The sequence below is a fragment of the Pseudorca crassidens genome, chromosome 7 (assembly GCF_039906515.1).
Source record: "Pseudorca crassidens isolate mPseCra1 chromosome 7, mPseCra1.hap1, whole genome shotgun sequence".
NCBI lineage: Eukaryota > Metazoa > Chordata > Mammalia > Artiodactyla > Delphinidae > Pseudorca > Pseudorca crassidens.
Window position 1 is genome coordinate 13,092,045 of NC_090302.1, and position 18,200 is coordinate 13,110,244.

General features: G+C 61.8%; 1 protein-coding gene across 15 annotated transcripts in view; it reads right to left on the reverse strand.

Moving 5' to 3' along the window:
• Positions 1-18,200, reverse strand: part of DAB2IP (DAB2 interacting protein) — a 194,836-nt gene that overhangs the window by 21,192 nt on the left and 155,444 nt on the right. For 13 of the 15 annotated variants that reach the window (XM_067743416.1, XM_067743423.1, XM_067743422.1 and 10 more), the window contains 5 exons: positions 6,995-7,148; positions 5,192-5,290; positions 3,749-4,303; positions 539-680; positions 305-449 (listed from right to left, as the gene is read on the reverse strand). In XM_067743416.1, the coding sequence (XP_067599517.1) occupies positions 305-449; positions 539-680; positions 3,749-4,303; positions 5,192-5,290; positions 6,995-7,148 (1,095 nt within the window). Of the gene's footprint in view, positions 1-304; positions 450-538; positions 681-3,748; positions 4,304-5,191; positions 5,291-6,994; positions 7,149-12,849; positions 12,984-18,200 lie in introns of those variants that run through there. The other 2 variants (XM_067743421.1, XM_067743418.1) reach the window with 2 other exon arrangements.

The following is an 18,200-nucleotide window of genomic DNA, read 5'->3' on the forward strand; positions in this document are numbered from 1 at the left end:
ACAGGGGCCTGGCAGCCCAGCGAGACTCAGCGGGGTCAGGCAGAGGGTGGCTTCCAATCCCAGAGGCCCACTCTGAAGCCGTGTGAGGTGCGGGCGTGTCCCCTCTCCTCTCCTTATTAAACCTCAGCTCTCCCGTTCGTGAGTCGGGGAAGATGGACGAGAGCCGCTCACAGAGCTGTCCGGAGGGAACAAAGCCCAGCACTCCGTAGGCACCTGCACAGAAGGACGCAGAAGGACAGGGGAGACGCAGGGGTGGGGGGCCCTGGGCAGCTGAGGCCGAGAAGGGCACGGAGGCAGCACTGACCAGTAGGAGTTGATGATCTTGCAGAAGGCCAGCTCGCAGCACATCTTGAGGTTGCCCTGGTGCTCGGGGAGGTCAGCGGCTGAGCACTTGCTCGGGTCCACTTCACAGTTCTCATCCGATTCATACAGCGCTTTGATGAACTCCCCTGCGGCCAGAGGGCAGGAGCGGGCAGTGAGGACCTGGCGAGCTTGCCCCGCCTCTGCCCTCTGCCCCCGGCCGGCCCACACGCCCTACCCAGTGCGTCCTGCAGGTACTTCTGGCCCACCAGCTTGAGGTACTCCTCGATGGCCTTGGTGGCCAGCGTGTTCTCCCGGAAGATGAGGTGCTCGTCTCCACAGCGGTCCACCTCCGACATCATCAGGTCTGTCAGGAAGTCCTGTGGAGCCAGGTGAGGAGAGTGGACCTGAGCAGACTCGGCAGGTAGGACCCTAGGGTTCCAGACCCACACCCTGGCCAGGAGCCCCTGCTCCTCGAGGCTGCTCCATTGCCAAGCTACTGGTACCCACTGGTGGGGGCTGCCTGGGAGTGAGGGCAGGGCAGCCTGATGAGGGGGGACGTCTAGCCATGGCCACATCAGAGCTGGGCACTGGATCAGGGATGCAAGAGCATGCTGCATGGAGCCATGGGCCCCCGTATCACAGCCGGACCCGCGGAACTCAAATCCCTGCTCAGCCCTGCCCAGGCCTGGTGGGGTGACGGGAGCAGAACTCCCCCACCCAGCGCCATCAGTGTCGAAGAGGACAGATGGGCTGCCCTCTGCCCCTCGCACAAGCAGCTGCCACTGTCCACCCATTACTCTGACGGGGTCTCCCACACCAGACACGGGCTCGTCCTGTGCAGCCTCACAGGCAAGGACGAGAGAGAGGCAGAGGCAGTCCGGCTGCCCTGGAAGGCAGCGAGCCAGTGCTCAGATGGAGAGAGCACCGACCTCGGCCTGGGCGGGAAGGCGGCCCACCAGCCTCTCAGCCCCAGGCGCGGCTTCACGGGCAGACCCCAGGAGGGAGCCTGAGCCCACGCCTTCCCTCCTGACTGCAGGGAGGCTGCACGATGAACCTGCTGCATCACCCAGGTGGAAACTCCTCCCTGGAGCCTGCGCCTCCTCACGCCCACGGCCAGCCTTGTGACTTGGGGGATGGGGGGGAGGGCAGGCAGGAGGCAGGAAGTCGGAGACCCGGAGGAGGGTGACAGTCGGGCCAGGGGCCGCCCTGCACAGAGGCTGCACTGGCCAGTGCGGGCCAGGGCTTCTGGAGCTCTGGAAATTCCTCACTCCGATGGGCACAACTCTGGGCCCCTCTGGAATCACAAGTGGCCCTTGAAATACAGAACCGAACTCTGGGTCCCGGAGACCTGGCTGGCTGGCCAATGGAGAGACAGGAGGGGCTGGGGGGAAGTGGCAGTTGGCCTCTCCGGGGACCACACAGCCTGAGGACCCCTTCCTGACCACAGGGACCTCCAGGGCCCCCTCTCTGAACACACGACAGCAGAGGTAAGTACTGCGTGTACTGCTCTGCTCTTGCCCACAGGGCTTCCTGAACTCCTAGGGCAGGCGCGAGGCCCAGGTGGGGAAGAGGAGGGGCTCTGCTTAGAGCTAGGACCCAACAAGGGGGAAGAGGCACAGAACAGGACAGGGACCTGTCCAAGGCCACACAGCTACCTGGGCCACACTGGGCCCGAGTCTCGTTTCCAGGCCCTGTTCCTCCCCTCGCACTGAGGGGAGGGGGGACGGCAAGGAGAAGGTGCCAGGTGCCCCCTCACATAGCCCTCCCCCGGGACTGCAGGGCCCTCGTCACGTGCTCTCGAGAGGCATCGCACCCATCAGTGCCCAAGAGGTCAGAGTTTGGACAAACGTCACGCCAGCAGCCCGAGTTACTTCCTATCCTTCTACCTACTGCTCTCCCCACCTAAGGGCCCACTGGGAGGCTGCAGCCCTGGCTTCCACCTCCTTCCACAATAAGCACCCTGATTCTTCTGTCTCAGCTGTGAGTATGAGCAAAGGTCCCTTCAGGTCGGAGTCAGACTCCCAGGCCAGCCCAGCCCTCGGGGGCCACGTACTGGAAGAACAGACACAGAGACAGAGAGGATGCTGCTGCAGCCCTGCTGCCTCCCCGGAACTCCCCCCGGAGGCACGGCTTCCATTCACTTAGTTTCTAGCCCCCTTCCCACTGCTAAGCAAGAAATTAAGAGATGGTCCCACATGCAGCCTTGCCCAGGCAGGTCGGAGGCTGGGGGCAGGGGAAGGTGGTCCAACAAGGCGGAGGAACCGAGTGCCGGACCCCAAGGGGCCCATGCCGGGAAAGCGCCCCTCCCTGTTCCTGCGTTGGTCCCACACCATGAGCCCAACAGGCAGGGGCTCTGAAGGGCCCGAAGGAGGCCAGGGCCTTCCGGGAACAGATAGAGGATAAGGGCCCCGATGGAGCACGTGCCCTGGGCTCTGCCTGCGGACCTGAGGCCCGGCCCCGCCCGTGTCTTCCCCAAGCCCAGGCTGAGGGCTCAGGACCTTGACCAGGGCAGTCCCTCACCCCCACCACAGGCCGCAAACCACACCACGTCCAGAGGGCAGAGGCCCAGCTCCCGGGGCCAGCACACACGGCCTCTGCAGTGTGGACGGACCCCACGTCCAGCCCTTCTCCACTGCATCCAAGGGAGGGGGCAGGGTGGAGAGGGGGAGGTGTGCCCTCGAGGCCCACAGAACCACACTCCACTGCGATGGGCAGGTAGGCGTGTGGAGCCTTCCAGAAGGAGCCTACCTGTCTCCAAAGCCAGGTGGGTGGGGCTGAGGTGTGGTCTGGCAGGGGGAGGCAGGTGAAAGGCCTCGAGAGGGGCCCTGCCCCGGCCCTGAAGTAGGGCCTGCTGGAGGGCTTTAGATGAGCTCTACTCCTGGAGACTCTGGAGCTGGGGACGGCTGTAGCTGTGGCAGGCTGCCTGTCAAACAGACAGCTGCAATAGTGACTGTGTCCCACGTGTGTGAATTGGGAGTGACGGGGGAGTCTGGGGCTCGGACAGCGGCCTGCACCCTGACGGTCACCTGTTGGGATGTGTCCCAAACTCAACACCTCACTGGACGTGTGTGTCTGGGTTGCTGGGACCTGTGTGCCGGCAGAGGTGGGCCTCGTGGCCTGCTCGCCTCGAGCCTCAGGGAGGGGCCAGCCCTCTGGGGCAGTGGGTGAAGTCCCTAAACCCATTTCCTCACTGCAAGGTGTGCTCCGGTCCAGGGGCTCCATCCCCGCCTCTGTGATCAGCTCCAACCATGGCGAAGGAGCACGAAGTCCCCACCCTCCACGATGCATCTCTTGGGTTTCAGAAACTCACCTGGCTGTGACCAGTGCCTCCACCAGAGCTGAAATCCATGACGTGGACATGGGGACCGGTAGGTAATCCAGCACGTCACCCAGCCTCCCACGGGGCAACATGAGGTGGGGTCCTGCCTGAGGCCCACACACCTACCTTCACCTTGCCCGTGCTCTGCAGGATGTGCACCAGGGCCGATGCCATCTCCTCCTTGGTCTTGGCGCTGAGGATGGGCTCGAGGGCGGCGCAGAGCCCCAGGTAGTGGTTGGTGATGTGCTCGGCAAACTCCTTGTACATCTCCATGGGCAGGATGGTGATGGTCTGGTAGCGCGCCTTGATGCGGATCATGGGCCCGGGGCCCTTGCCGCTCTTGGGGTTGGGCGTCACCACCGGGTACCACTTCTCCACGAACTGCCGCCCGGCCACGGAGGCGGCGGGCAGGCTCACCAGGCCCAGGTAGCTGTTGCGTTCCTTCTTCTTCTTCTTGTCTGTCTCGCGGTACAGGTGGACGGTGACGGTGCGCAGGGGCGGCAGGTTGTGGAACTCGAAGTGCTCGCCCCAAAAGACGTTGTCAGTCTTGAGCTTGCCTGTGGTGCGTGCGTACAGCACGTCGTCCAGGCACAGCTCGCACAGGTACTTCTTCTTGGCAGGCAGGTCCTTGGCCTCGATCACCCACAGCTTCAGGATGTGCTCCACGCGCCGGCTGTTGTCCTGCACACACGCACAGGGGGGCCGCGGTGACTGGGGGCCCAGCCGCCTGCCCATCGCCCAGCCCGTAGCGGGGAAGAGCTCTTGGAGCCTGGAGGGACCGGGCCCCGGGCGAGGGACAGCTCTGGAGTCTGACGGCTGTGGGGCTATGGGGCTGGATCTCTGCTCTACCTCGCCCTAGCTCACTGACCGTGGGCAAGTGACCATCTAAGCCTCAACTCCCTTTTTTTATTCCCTTGGGAATTAAAGCCGAGTACAGAGCAAGAAGCTAGCACAAGGCCTGGTACACGGCAGCCGCTTATTGGCTCCCCTGTAGTTTGCTGGTCTGCAAAGTCACTTAGAGGTAAGACCATCACTAAGGCCCTTCCTTAGTAATGTCATGGCGGCCAGGACTCAGCCCAGGCCAAGCTGGCCAGGGAGGCAGACACAGAAGCAAGCGATGACAGTCAGGGTCCCAGGAACCTTCTGGGAGAAGCCTGGGGGCAGTAGGAACACAGGAGGGCACCAGCCTGGGCCGGCGGCGCTCGCCTGGAGGAGGGAACAGAAAGCGAAGCTGGACTCAAAGGGATGAGCAGGATTCAGCCAGGGTGGGGGAGAGGGTCAAGAGCTCCAGGCAGATGGACACCAGCACCCAAAACCCCAGTGCTCAGTTCTCTGGCCCAGCGTCTTCAGTGTGCAGCTTCGAAGGCTGAGGCCCCCAGCACGGGTCAGCCTCTTTCAGAGCCCAGCACTATGGCCCACTTGGGCCCTGCCTACACGCAGGCTGCCTGCACCCCCAAGCCCAGGCCACACCAGAGACCCCTCCGCCTTCTCCCTCACGTCGGCGTCTGTGCTCTGCTCTGAGTCTAGCCTCCACCCCCCATGCTCTGGGGACAGCGGACACAGGCCCACCTTGTTGGGATGCACTGCTCGCCGCAGGTTCTCCATCCACTTATCCCGCTCGGCCGCTGACCGGCAGGAGAAGCACTTGCTTCCCGACGACGTCGTCACCTGTGGGGGACGGGCAGGACAGCGTCACGGGGAGGGGAAGGCAGCAAGGCGGCGTGATGGAGGACCTCCAGGACTTGGGGGAGTTTCGGCTGCCAGGTCTGACCGCACCTCAGCCCCAGGCAGGAGGCAGAACAACGACCCCCATATTTCTCATTTGCGGGTGGTGCACCGAGACCTGTGGTCCCAGAGCAAGACAGTGACAGGAGGGTGGCCCAGCCCCGTGCCTGGTCCTGGCTCCTCACCCCTGCCTCGGTGCCCTCTGACCACAGGAAAGCATCTTTCTGAGTCCAACCTCGTTCTCCTGGAGATGGTGGGAGGCAGAGGCCACGGGCCCCCGCATGAGTCAGAGAGCAAGGCTTCACCCAAGTCTCCCTCTAGCGGTGGAGCCACAGGCACCTAGCAGACAACCACGGGTTGGCACGAGGGTCACCTTGGTCCTCAGCGGACACCTGCTGATGACGCTTCTCTTGCCAAGTGACAGTGACAGCAATGGCGGTCACAGAAGGCTAACCTACTTGGGGCCAGACTAGAGCACTGAGAACTGGGCTGTCTGGGTGTGCTGGGCCCTGGGGTCCTGCCTGGAACCCTTACCCTCCCCTCCCTGTCTGACTCGCCCATCTTCTGGTCTCCTCCGGGTGAGCAAGCCCAGCCCTAGCTGTTCCTGCCCTGTTCCCGCTGTCCCCAGCACGCCGAGGTCTCTACCAGGGAACCAGACGCCTTATCTAGCCATTCACGGGCCTCAGAAGCCACAGCACCCCCTGCTGTGGACCAGTGGGCAGGCACCATCTTCAGCCCGCCCCAGGCAGAGAAGTCGGAGGCCAGAAGGAGCCCAGCTGGGCCAGGAGTCCTGAACCAGAAACGGCACCCAGTGGGCACAGGGCTAGGACAGATGCCAGGCACCACCCTCCTCTTCCCCTGGAGCTGGGGGTGCCGGGAGGTTGCCCTATTAGTCCCAGGGTCGTACCTCTGTCAGAAAGCTCTCCTAATTATGCAAGACTGTTGGGGGTGGGAAGCTTCCCAGAAACAGAGGTGGGAAGAGAACATGAATAATTAGAGAAGCAATTAGGAACTCCCAGCAACACCTGCGACATTAGTTACCCTGGCTCTGGCTTGGCCTCAGGCTTGTAGGCTGACCTTTGACATCGTCTTGCCCTCACTGGGCCTCAGATTCCCCATCTACAGGGAAGCACTGGACAGGTGATCCTCGGTAACAGCCCTGTCAGGGCGGGTGGCTGACCCTCTGCTCTCAAACCTTGGGTCACAGAACGCCGGGGCAGGAAAGATTCTGGCTTTCACCACGCAGAGGCAGGGACAGGGCCAGAAGAGGGGACACTCCCCACTGCCCTACAATGCACTGGAGTGGTTTTGCAGGAGGGGTGAGCAGGCCTCGAGACCAGCTCTGGGGCTTGAGCCATTCCACATACGCCTTGAACTCCCTTCCACCCACTTGGACCTCTTGCACTTCCCAGCATGGGGGACAGTGCTGGTCTGTCTCCAAGGAGGCCACAGAGCAGGAATGAAGCCCCCGTCTCCCAGCTCCACTTGGTCTCTTGGGAGGCAAGAGCTATGACAGATCCTGGCCGCTGTCCCAAAGAGCCTGGCCCCTGCAGAGGCCATGCAGCACTCCAGGCGGGCGTCTGGAGGAGACCTGGCCTCGCGGGAAGAGGACACCAGTACCCGCCCCGCCCCTGCGGCAGGACCCACCTCGAAGCAGTAGTCCTGGCCCAGGATGCTGCTGTGCACTGGCTTGATGACCACCTCCTCCTCCATGCTGAGGTCCAGCGCCTCCACCGCGCTGCTGGGGCTGAGCAGGGACTCGTGCGAGCGAGACTCCTTCAGCCTCGGCATCAGATGGGACCTGGGGGGAGGGCAGCAGGGTGCGTCAGGTCAGGCCTGCCCTGTCCCCTCCCTTCCCTTCTCCTCCAGGAAGCCTGCCCAGAACCCCCCATTTGGAGGCAATCACTCCCCTCAACTCCCACGGTCCTTTCTGTCGTAAGGCAGAGTTGGGGGGAGGCGACATCATGGTGCTGGAGTCACAGAGACCAGCCAGTCCCTTTGCTCCAAGGCAGGACTCTGGGTAAAGGGCTCAGCCCCTAAGTGGCGGGGGTGGGGGGTGGCCGGCGGGGAGGTAAGGAGTTGAAAGTCAGCACTGGGTGCAGGGTAGGGCTGGACCTGGCTTCTCAGCAGCCCGAGACCCACAGAGAAGAGCGGACCCGACCCAGGCAGCCTTCTGGGGGTCTGGTGCCTTCACCATCCCATCCCCTCCCCTCTGCTCCAGTCCCCATCCAAAACAGAAGCAGTTGCCCTGTTCCAACATTTGTCCAGGACATCACTGCCGACAGAACCCTTTCTTGTACACCATCCCACTCCGCCCACTGGCCCCAGGCAATGCAGGAGCACCGGGAACTCTGCTGCTCCTTTCTTACAGACCGTGAGGCTCAAAACAGAAGGGATGCAGCCATCTCTGCACGGTGCCCAGGAGCTGAGACTCAGTCAGGGTCCACAGGCTGGGGTTCGGGGGTCAGGCCAGGGTCAGTGGGTCCAGCACAGGCACAAAGAGCACAGGTAGTTCACTCCACCTGATGCCCAAATGGAACCTGGACCAGGACTGGCTCTGACAGACCTGGTCTTGGACCTGGGCCCGCTGCTCACCTACCACGTGGCCCTAAACAAGTCACTTCCCCTCTCTGAGCCTCAGTTTCCTCGGCACTTCACGTGGAAAGCGCCTTAGACGGCATCTGCTCCGGTGCTCGACAGAGTCCACCTCAGAAAGGCAAACGTCCCTTTCCAGAGTCAACAGGACACACAGCAGTGCCCCACTGGGCCCCCTCCCACAGCCGGGGCACAGGAAAAGCCAGAGGACCAGCCAGGCTTGCAAAGACCACCCCGGGAGAGGCTGGGCAGGCCTCGCCCCTACTCACGTCCACAGTCCAAACCCTGGCCTTAGCTCACCCAGACCTCCTTCCCCCAACACCCTCTGCCTTTCAGCTCCTGGCCTCCGGGTCCAAGGCTCAGGCCATCATCTCTCCCTGTCTCGCCAAAGACCCTCTCTCAGGTCAGTGAGGCCTGGCAGGACCACCACAGACCTCCCTGTAGGGCACATACACCCCGTAACCCATTTCCATAACCACCTGTGGTAAGAGGGCCTGAGGTCCACCATGTGTGGACCCAGGAATCCAGAGATGAGCCGAACAGACCCTGCCCAGAGGGCTTCACAGGCTGACAGAGGCCACCCTCTGGCCCCTACACTTCTCCATGGCAACAGCCCTCCCTGACACGCTGTCCTGTGCTAGGCACTGCATGGGAATCAGGGCTGGAACTGGGACCCCAGCTCTTGGGGACCTCACAGCCCAACCCAGGAGACCCAGTTGGGCTCCCCCAGCATGCCCAGCATGAAGCCGGCGCAGAGCAGGGCTCAGATCCCTGGAGCCGAGTCAATGCCCTCAGGCAGGACTCCTGAACGCTCCCAGGGGAGCGGACCAGAGGGAAGCTGTGAGGCAGGCTAAAGTCAGGTTAGAACCCAGCCAAACCTCCCCAGGACGCACTCGAGGCCCGAGGCCACTGGCATGCACAGCTGTGGTGCCTCTGCTCCTCCAGAACCCTCTCTGGGAGACCACACCGCACACAGGCACTGCTGCTGCCACGCCAGGTGCTGACAGGCTTCTCCCGGTGACAAACCCTCCACGTCCTGCTCGAACGGCCCAGCCTCCTCCCCATCATGGCACTGACCAATGTGGTGGCTGGGTCTGCCATCCACTCTGTTGAGATTCCACCCTGGGCCTCCCTCCATACCTCAGTGCAAGGGATGCCCTGCCTCAGTTGCCGGGGAAATCACCCACCTCGGAAAGGCTGAGACCCAGAGCCCCCAGGCCCGCTGTCCAGGGCTGAAAACCCAGCCCACCGATCAAGATCAGGCTGCTTTCTGGCCCAGCCCGGAAAGCCCTGCCAGGTAAGATGCTGGGAGCTGGGGCGGGTGGAGCGGGCACCCAGGAAGTATTCTACATAGGGAGGAGCTGGCAGGCTGCGGCACCGCCTCCTGCCTGGGGCACCTGAACGAGCCGGCTGGGGAGAGGAGAGAGAGGCACACTCAGCAGACAGGGCCTGCCCAGGGAGAGGGGCCTCCGCTCTACAGCCCAGGAGCCCAGCGGGCCCAGGCCAGACCCCAAAGCAGCCAAACCCCGGAACCTGTGGCTGCAGAACCCTCCTCTTCCTTCCCCACCATCCTGCCCACAAGCAGGCCCCAACTGGCCCAGGCCTCACTGGGAAGGTTCCTGACAGAATGGAGGACTACGGGAAGCTCATGGCTAAGGCATTCTGGCCACAGGTGGGCAGCCCTGACCCTCCCCACCTCCCCAGGGATTCTCTAACTGGGAGGATCTGAAGCAGGGGCCGCACCCACCCCTGCAGCCCAAGCTCACTGCGGGGGGCGGGGGGGTGTCCAGGGAGGCCCAGTGGCTACTCCTAGATCTCCCAGGTGCTTCTGGGAGTGGAGTTGAGGGCCAGGCTCTGACCACTGCCCTATGATGGGGCAGGGCTAGTGGGCCTTTGCTCTCTGACACACAGGCAGACGCATATCCTTCTCGCTCAGCCTGGAGTCCACCTGCCCCCAGCTCCCCACAAGGCTCGTGGGGGAGAGAAAGGGGCACCTATTCATCAGGCCCTGACGGGCAGCTCTGGGCCCAGAGGGGAGCTGGTCTGCTGTGACCCTGCAGGGTGGGACCTCCTGGCAGAGGGGACTGCTCCTGTGGCAGTGACTGATAAGATAGATGACGGGCTCAGGGAGGGAAAATGGTCACTTGGTCACTGGACCCAGCAGGCCCACCTCACAGCCTAAGATCCACCTCCTCCAGGAAGTCAGCCAGCCCTGTCGCAGGCCCACAGCACAGCACCCCCTAAAACTCCACCGCAGGGACTCCTGCCCCATCAATCACCCACGGCAGGCCTCGACCCGGCCCACCTCTGCTGCAGCCAGCATTGTTGGGCACTTCCTTTCTCACCTCCAGCTCCTGCCTTCCCAGGCTGGGCCAGAAGCCCGTCCCAGGAGGGACCATGATCCAAGAGGGCGGCAAGCAGGCACGGTGCCCCTACCCAGGAAGCTTGGCGGGCGCCCACCTCCACCTGGCCAGGGCACCCAGCTGGTCACTTTCAACTGTACACAACTCTGCCAGGAACACTCATCTACCCATTTCACAGAAAGGTAAGATGGGCTCAGGGAGCAGCAGTCCCTGCATCTGCCCGAGGCCCCCTGCTGGAAGGAGGACACAGGTTGGTCTGGGAGTCCCGCTCATGGCTGCCCTCTGTGGTGTGGAGGTCTGTGCTCTGACGCCATCGCCATCGTATGCAGGGCCTCTGCTGTCCCGAGGCTGGGGTGGGAAGAGAAGCTGGCCCAACACACCCACTGTGTGGCCTCGCCCAGTGATCAGCTCAGTCTGTGACGGCCCCGCCGGGGACCTCCTGCGGCATCTGGGGACCAGAGCCTCGGTCTTTGGCGAGATGGCACCCAGGAAGACAAAATCCGTCGCGGGGACCTCTGCTCGCGCAGGTTATCCCCACAGCCCAGGTCTGAGCTCCTCCTCACAACCCTGCCAGGGACACCACATTGGGTCAGAGAGGCCACAGAACCAGGTCTCACGGCAGTGCTGTGGGCTCCACGCGCCTGGCCCTCCTTACCTGGGCCAGGCTCGCCCTGGGCTGTGCCCGCAGGAAAGAGCACACACAGCACCTGGCTGAATCCTCACAAGGCTGAGAGGAGGACGCCCACCGGACCCCTGCAAGGCCTGCTTCAGGGAAGGCAGGTGACCGGCTCAGGGTCTCAGCTTCCTCCTGAAGTGACCCCTGTTCGCGCCCCAACCCCCCCAGGGGCCCTTTCCTCATCTGAAAGAGAAAGAAGGATTCTGTCTCAAATAGCAATAAATGGTAACACGCACACACGGAAGTGCTGGAGAGAGGGTCTGCGGGGAGAGGCATTCCCCCAGGCGATGGAGTCATGAAGAGGGGGTTTCCCATCAAGACCACATGGGCTCAGCTGCAGCCCTGCTGGCCGGGGTGCATCTGCCTGTCCCACCTCACCCTGGGCTCCTCTTCCCCAGGGGTCATGATTCCCTCAGGCAGGTCTCCAGGCACAGGCAGTTCCCTCCACCTAGAAATCCCCTTGTCCTATCCAACCTTCAATACCCAGCATCAGAGCCCCTTCTTCCAGGAAGCCTTCTCAGACTCCCAAGGCAGAGAGCGACCCCAAACCCTAACGTTCATTAGGCTGTGCTGGGAAGGCCTGTCACAGAGCTGTCTCCTTACCAGGAAGGGGGCTCCTCGTGGGGAGGGCTGGGTCTGGATCAGCGCTAAGATTCAGAGTTCCTGGATCAAAGCCCCAACACCGCAGGAGCTGAGGTCAGCTAAGCCTGGGGGAGGGGGAGGAGGTCAGCTGGGATGAGGACAATCCTCCCTGGTCCCTCAGACGCTGTTAGTGGGAGAAAGCGCCGGCCTTCGGGGCAGCCGCCTGCGCATGGCCAGTTCCCAAGAGCAGCACCCTGGTGCTTGCCCAGAATCTCCAAGAAACACCCCTGCTCTTGATCTGTCCAGGTATGGGGCGCTCCCTCCATGTCTCCCAAGGTCAGGGGCTCATCCAACCCTCTGTGGCTGCACCCTCCACCACAGCCGCATCCTCCCGAGACCGTCCCAGACCCAGCTGATGCTCTAGACCTTCAACAGCCCCCCAGTCACTAGAGGCCCCATGTCCCCTGCAGTCCCCCTTCCTGACCTGGACCAGCTGTTCAGGTGGCCTTTACCTGCGTCCTCCATGCCATGGAATCCTCACACTTCCTGGGAGGGGGGGTGGTGCCACGATTCTCAGGTCACAGACAGGAGAGCCAAGGCCACAGGGGAGGGAGGCCTGCCCTGACCTCCTCTGCCTCTGAGAGGTCTTGGCCAGGGCCTGGGGGGCAGTGCCCTCCCACCAGATGGGCCCCTCTGCCCAACATGATGTCACTCCTGCCCTCGGCGCTCCCCTCACAGCCTACGGAGAATCAAGTCTCAGTGCTTCACCCTGGGGTTGAGCCCTCCCCGAAACTCCAACCCTGCCACACCACACCCTGGCAAAGGACCTAGACTCTCCTCGCCAGCGGGTCCCAGGCCAGCAGGAACTCCCTCCCTCTGGGGGGACCTCTGCCCAGGCTGTTTCCTGAACCCGTCCCACCCTTCCCTCCACTCTCTGCCCGACAACAGCCTTTTCTGTCAGTGTTCAAAGCCCAGTCCGAATGCTGCCACCATCACACTGTCCCTGGTCTCTCCAGACAGACAAGTGCTCACACCCGGGCCGGGTGGCTGAGCCCCACTCCACACCACTTTCCCACCTGTCTCCTTACCCAGTTCTCATGAGAACCCATCAGGACTGAGGTACCGCACCTCAGAAAGGCCAGGTGTCGTGCCCAAGATCGCACAGGCAGCAAGTGGCCAAGGGGGACTGGAACCCCGTTCAGCAGACTCCAAGCCTAACGCTGTCCGCCCAAGCCTCGCCTTCCCCTCTGCCCACAGGCGGCCACGCAGGGCCACAGCCAGCTGACCTGCTTGCCGTGACCCGCTTCGCTCCAGGTCGGGTGGAAGAGCCGCGGGGCTGGCTGGGGTCGGGCAGCCGTGCCCAGGACCCAGGAGCCCGGGAAATGTGGGCACGCCACAGGCACGGGCGGAGCCGCTGTTGGAGATATAGCCAGGCACCAAGAGCAGCCCACTGTGAGGGCGGGGGCCAGGAACAACGGGACATTGTCCTGGCTCCTGGGCCACAGCCTTATCTGATAGCCTTCCAGCCAACCCATGAGCTGTTTTTCAACTCCGTCCTTTTTTCTCTTAAAAGGTTAGCGACACAAAAGTTTAGCAAATTCCCTATTATTTCAAGGAGGGAGGAGACCTGAAAATAAAACCTGTGATAATTAAAAAGCTCTATATGACTCGGGGAGGATGTTCCCAGCTACGGGTGGGGAGAGTTTGAGAGTGGGATTGGATAGCCTGGAAGGTAAGAGGCTCAGAATCTCCTTCCAAACCTCAAGGGGCAGAGGGAGCTGCCCTGCCTGCCCCCAGAGGGCAGGGCTGGGACCAGGAGAGGCCAATTCCAGCTCAGTCACACTGTCCCCAAATGGGCCAGCCTGGTTTGGTTTTAGAGGAGCGGGCACTCTGTCTCTGGAGGCATGCAAGCAGGAGCTGCGAGCTCTCTTTTAGACATGTCGAGGAGGCGTTGCCCGCGCTGCTTGGGGGCTGCTGGCATAACAGGCAGGCAGGCAGCGGAGTTAAGCCCCAGGGATAAACACGCAGCCCACACACCTGCCGCTGGGAACGGGCAGGAGGGCAGCAGGCCCTAGCACCAAGGGTGCCCGGCTGTAGGAGCAAATCTAGTCTCCATTCCCTATAAAACACACAACCATGAGTACTTTTAACTCGTGCCACTCTCTAGGACTCAGTTTCCCCATCTCTAAGCAGGGAGAACTGACATGCCTTCCTCCCAGGGCTCCTCAGAGCGTCAACTGAGACAAGGCAAGGAGGTGCTCGGGGGAACAGGAGTCAACGCCAGCGACCACACCAGTCACTCATGCCGGTCCCCATCCTCTTTTGTCTGCTCTAGTCACTGTCTCATGCCAGACACCCCTGTAGGAGCGCGGACACAGCTGTGAACAAGGCCGATTAAGGATTACACACCGGCATCAAGGCTGGCGTTTCTAGGGGAGATGACGCTCCTGATGTTTGGGGTAACGAGAGGGATTTTGCAGGCCGTTCTCTGTTCTTTTCCCCTGACCACTCAAATCTCTTACCTTCTCCAGGCTCAGTTTCCCCCATCTGCAAACAAACTACAACTAGCCAAATGCTCTGGGATGCCTCCAAAAAGCCCCCCCTAAAAACAAAAACGCAATAAAAAGCCCCTAATTTCTTGAAGTGTAAGGAAGAAAGAGGGTGTCTCTGGGTGGGCAGCAGACCCTGCTGAGGGCCCACTTTAGCCCTTCGGCCTGTGACCCCGAGACCTGGCCTCTCACCTGCACGCCTGTGTGGTCCCACGCCACTGCCTACAGCCACAACCAGGCCTGGACGGGGCAGAAATCCTGGACAAGGTTGGTCTCCACGGAGGAGATGCCCACTTGAGGGCTGGCAGAACCCGTGGACTCTGGAGTCGGTCAGAACATGCCAACCATGTTTCCACCTGTCACAGCCAGGCAGATCCAGGGAGCTGTGCCCACAGCAGAAGAAGCCAGGTCCCGGGGCACAGTCAGGGGGAGGGCGCTGAGCTCCTGAGAATCAGGCAGCATGACACAGACAAGGCAGAGAGCCCCCCCGCCCCCCCAGAACATCCAGCGGAGCCGTCTCCTCCCCAGGCCCGGCCTTGCCCCGCTGGCCTGGGAACCGGCTGCTGAGGCCAGCGCTCACTCCTGGCCCCGCTGGGGTCCCAGGGGAGGGGAGAAGAATGCAGCTGCCTGGTGGCTCCCAGGACCCTGGGGAGACAGAGCCTGTCCTTAAAAGGCAGGGAGGCTGGCCGCCCTGCCTGGGAAGGCTTCCTGGGATGACAGGGCGTAGAGGCCTGGTCCATCTCGGCCCAGGGCTCTCTCGGTCCAAGGCAGAGGGGCAGATCCCAGCAGTCACTAGAACCAGTGTGAGTCCATCCGCACACTCACACTGAGCCCTGGGCTGGGAGGTGCCCGGTCTCCTGCCTCACCCTATCCCTGGGAGCCTGTGCCTTCCCGACACCGCAGGGCTGAGTTGGAAAAGGAGAGTCCACGTGCCGGCAACCAAGACAGGAGGATGGGATGTCTCCTCACGTGCCACGGCTACAGCACAGCCCGAGGCCTGGCTCCAGGGGTGCCCCGTATATGCTGAACAATCGACACTGCGACAGCTGCTGCTTTCTCACCTGCTGAGCTACTTCAGAGACTGTGACCGAACCCCCAACATGTCAACTCCCCATTAACATAAGGGACCATACACTAACCACCACTATTCCTCCTCCCAGCCACCCAGAATCCCGTCACAAAACCTCCTTGCTGCCTGTTGCTGACGTGGGGAGAGGCCAGGGACATGAGGGGGCTGCTTCTGGCCCCTGAGCTGGAGAGGCGCCCCTCAGCATCCTGACCGTCCCCCATCCCACCCTTTCCAGGATAATTCTGCAGCCCAAGGGAGTGTTCAAAGAACATTCAGGGACACATTTACCTCCCCACATCCCTGTATCTTTTTTGGGGGGAGAGGGGAGGGCAAGGGGCACACAGAGAGAGAAGAAACAAAAAACTTTCCATCTATTCCCCCAAGTTATCCCGCAGCCTGAATAATTTCCGGTTTTTAATCAATAGCTGTCAGACTTGTCAAATGACTTTGGGGACCACAAAGGAGTTTTTAAACATTCATAAACCTCAGCAGAAGAGCAAAGTGCCCTGAATTTTAAAAGAAGAGAATCTGAGGAACATTCATTGAATAGGATGAGATTTGGGCAAATCGAAAGCGAGTTGAGGGCCAAGTGCTCCTGCTGCTGCTGAGCGGGGACAGCTCTCCGTCCCTTCCTGGTCCCCAGGAGAAACCGCCGAGCCCAGCCCGGCCGCTCAGGAAGATGAAGGAGAATGACACCCCAAGCCCTAAGGTCCCCTCAGCTCCCCCAAGTAAAGCACCCCCAGGCAGGAGCACAGCAGCAGCCCCATCTGGCCCACGGCCCGGCACTCAGCTCCTCCACTAGGAAGACTCTGGAGAACCACCGAGGCCCCGGCCGTGCTGTCCCTTCCCTGCAAGCTCACATGTGTGAACACGGCCCGTGCGTCCCCTTGGTCCCACAGATCACACCGCCGACTGTAGGACTAGTTTCTGACTCGTTCCCCCACCTCCACCCAGGACCATAAATACCAACAGCTGCCTCAGGCCCTGGGGACCCATGACCCAAGTGGGGAAGGATGATGAAATGAAAACAAAGAACAAACTGAAAACCAAGGCTTCCATTCCCCAAGGAAGCAACTTCCCTCTTGCTTATCTAATTCCTCCCAGCTCTCCACCTCCGGGAAGCCCTCCTAGGCTCAGCAGACCCCTCCAAAGAATGTCATCTTCTCCCCTCTTACCCCTCCATCCCAGACCCAGGTGCCGTGCCAGGTGGTCTTCTGGTGCTGTGCAAGTCGTTCACGTTAGGGTGACAAGGTGATCTGGGGACTGTCCTTCCCCCATCCCTGGGCATTAAGCTTCCTACCTCAACCAAGGGCCAGCCACGTGTCAACACAGCCCCAGCCCCTGGCACCATGCTGGTTGATGACTGGTCTAATGTGGTGAGGCCTCCTTCCTTAAAAACAAACACATGTAAACATAAAGTTCTGTGACTTTGATCAAATTAAATAACCTGCACGTCTCAGTTTCCTTATCTGTAAAACGGGGAAGACATCACCTTTGGTGCTACAGGTGTAACCTGACACGCAGGGAGCCCTGCCTTACCCTGGGCATTCTGCCCCTTCCCACCTTGCAGCACTTCTCCTTTAAGTAGGCACCTCCACGTCCCCATTTAAGGAGAGACGGGCACCCTAGGTTCTAGCAGCAATGCCCATCTCCTGTCCCGCCACCACTTAGGACAGGGGGGCTCTGTGGCCTCAGGGAGACGAGGCAAAGACACGAAGGGGAAGGGGAAGGGGCCAAGGGAGACCTCGGGTTGGTCTCTCCTGCACCTCAGTTTTCTCACCTGACAAGTGGGCTGCGTGCCCTCCTCCCAGAGCCTGATGGAGGTCTGATATGCGAACACCCACCCCGCCTGGTTTGAGTTAATCCAGCGCCCCAGTATATAGTTACTGAGTGCCTCCAGCATGCCAGCGCTAAGCCTGGGGGCCTTGGGAGCCCAGCTCCCCATCCTCCCAAAGCCTGGTGTCTGGGAGTCCCAGCAGGGCATCAGAGCTCCGCTTCCCAGACCGAAACTCACAGGAGACAGCCAGGAGTGCTCAACAGCAGCAAAAAAGCAGGAGCGGGGGCGGGGGGGTGGGGGGTGCTGACAATAAGCCACAGGCTCCCAGGCCGCCAGCAGAGGCAAAAACGCATATCAAAAGCAGGGCGTGGCTGCCAAGTTCCTCCTGCTCCCAGTGACCCAACCGTGGCTCTCCAGCTCCCGCCTCACCCACAACAGCCCACACACCTGGCACGTGCACCAGGCAGGCCCTGGCTCCGCGGGTTTTTCTTGTTTTTTTTTTTTTGCGGTACGCGGGCCTCCCACTGTTGTGGCCTCTCCCGTTACGGAGCACAGGCTCCGGACGCGCAGGCTCAGCGGCCATGGCTCACGGGCCCAGCCGCTCCGCAGCATGTGGGATCTTCCCGGACCGGGGCACGAACCCGTGTCCCCTGCATCGGCAGGCGGACTCTCAACCACTGCGCCACCAGGGAAGGCCTGGCTCTGCATTTAGCGGACTCCATTGCTCATGTGGCCCAGCCGCCCAACTACAGTTAAGGAAACATGCCCTGAAGCCGTGAGGAGCTTCCCAAGGCCAGAGAGTGTGCCCAAGAGCCCACCCTCTTCCCGTCCGCCCCCCACCGCCCCCCCCCACCGACTCCAAGAGCCCACCCCCTTCCCCCCCCACCCCCTTCCCCACTGACTCTAGGATAAGCTAGCCCTGCCTGTCATTTGCCACCGGCCCACAGGATTCCAACCAGCAACGCCTTAAATACAGCCTCCAAGGTGCGTCTCAACCCAGCCACACTGGGCTGTGCACATACACTCAGAACGTGCCCAGCAGCAAGTGTGCCTTATCCATCAATGCCCAGCTCAAAGACCACCCCTCCGTGCTGCCCACCGCCCCCCCAGAAGAACCGACACCTTCCTCCAGGGTTTCCCCTAAGCACTCCACCCCTGCGAAGTGGAGGCTCAGGGAGGGAGGTCCAGCAGCTTGCCCAAGGTCACAGGTCACAGGCACTGGGGCAGGGCTGGAGGCCTGGC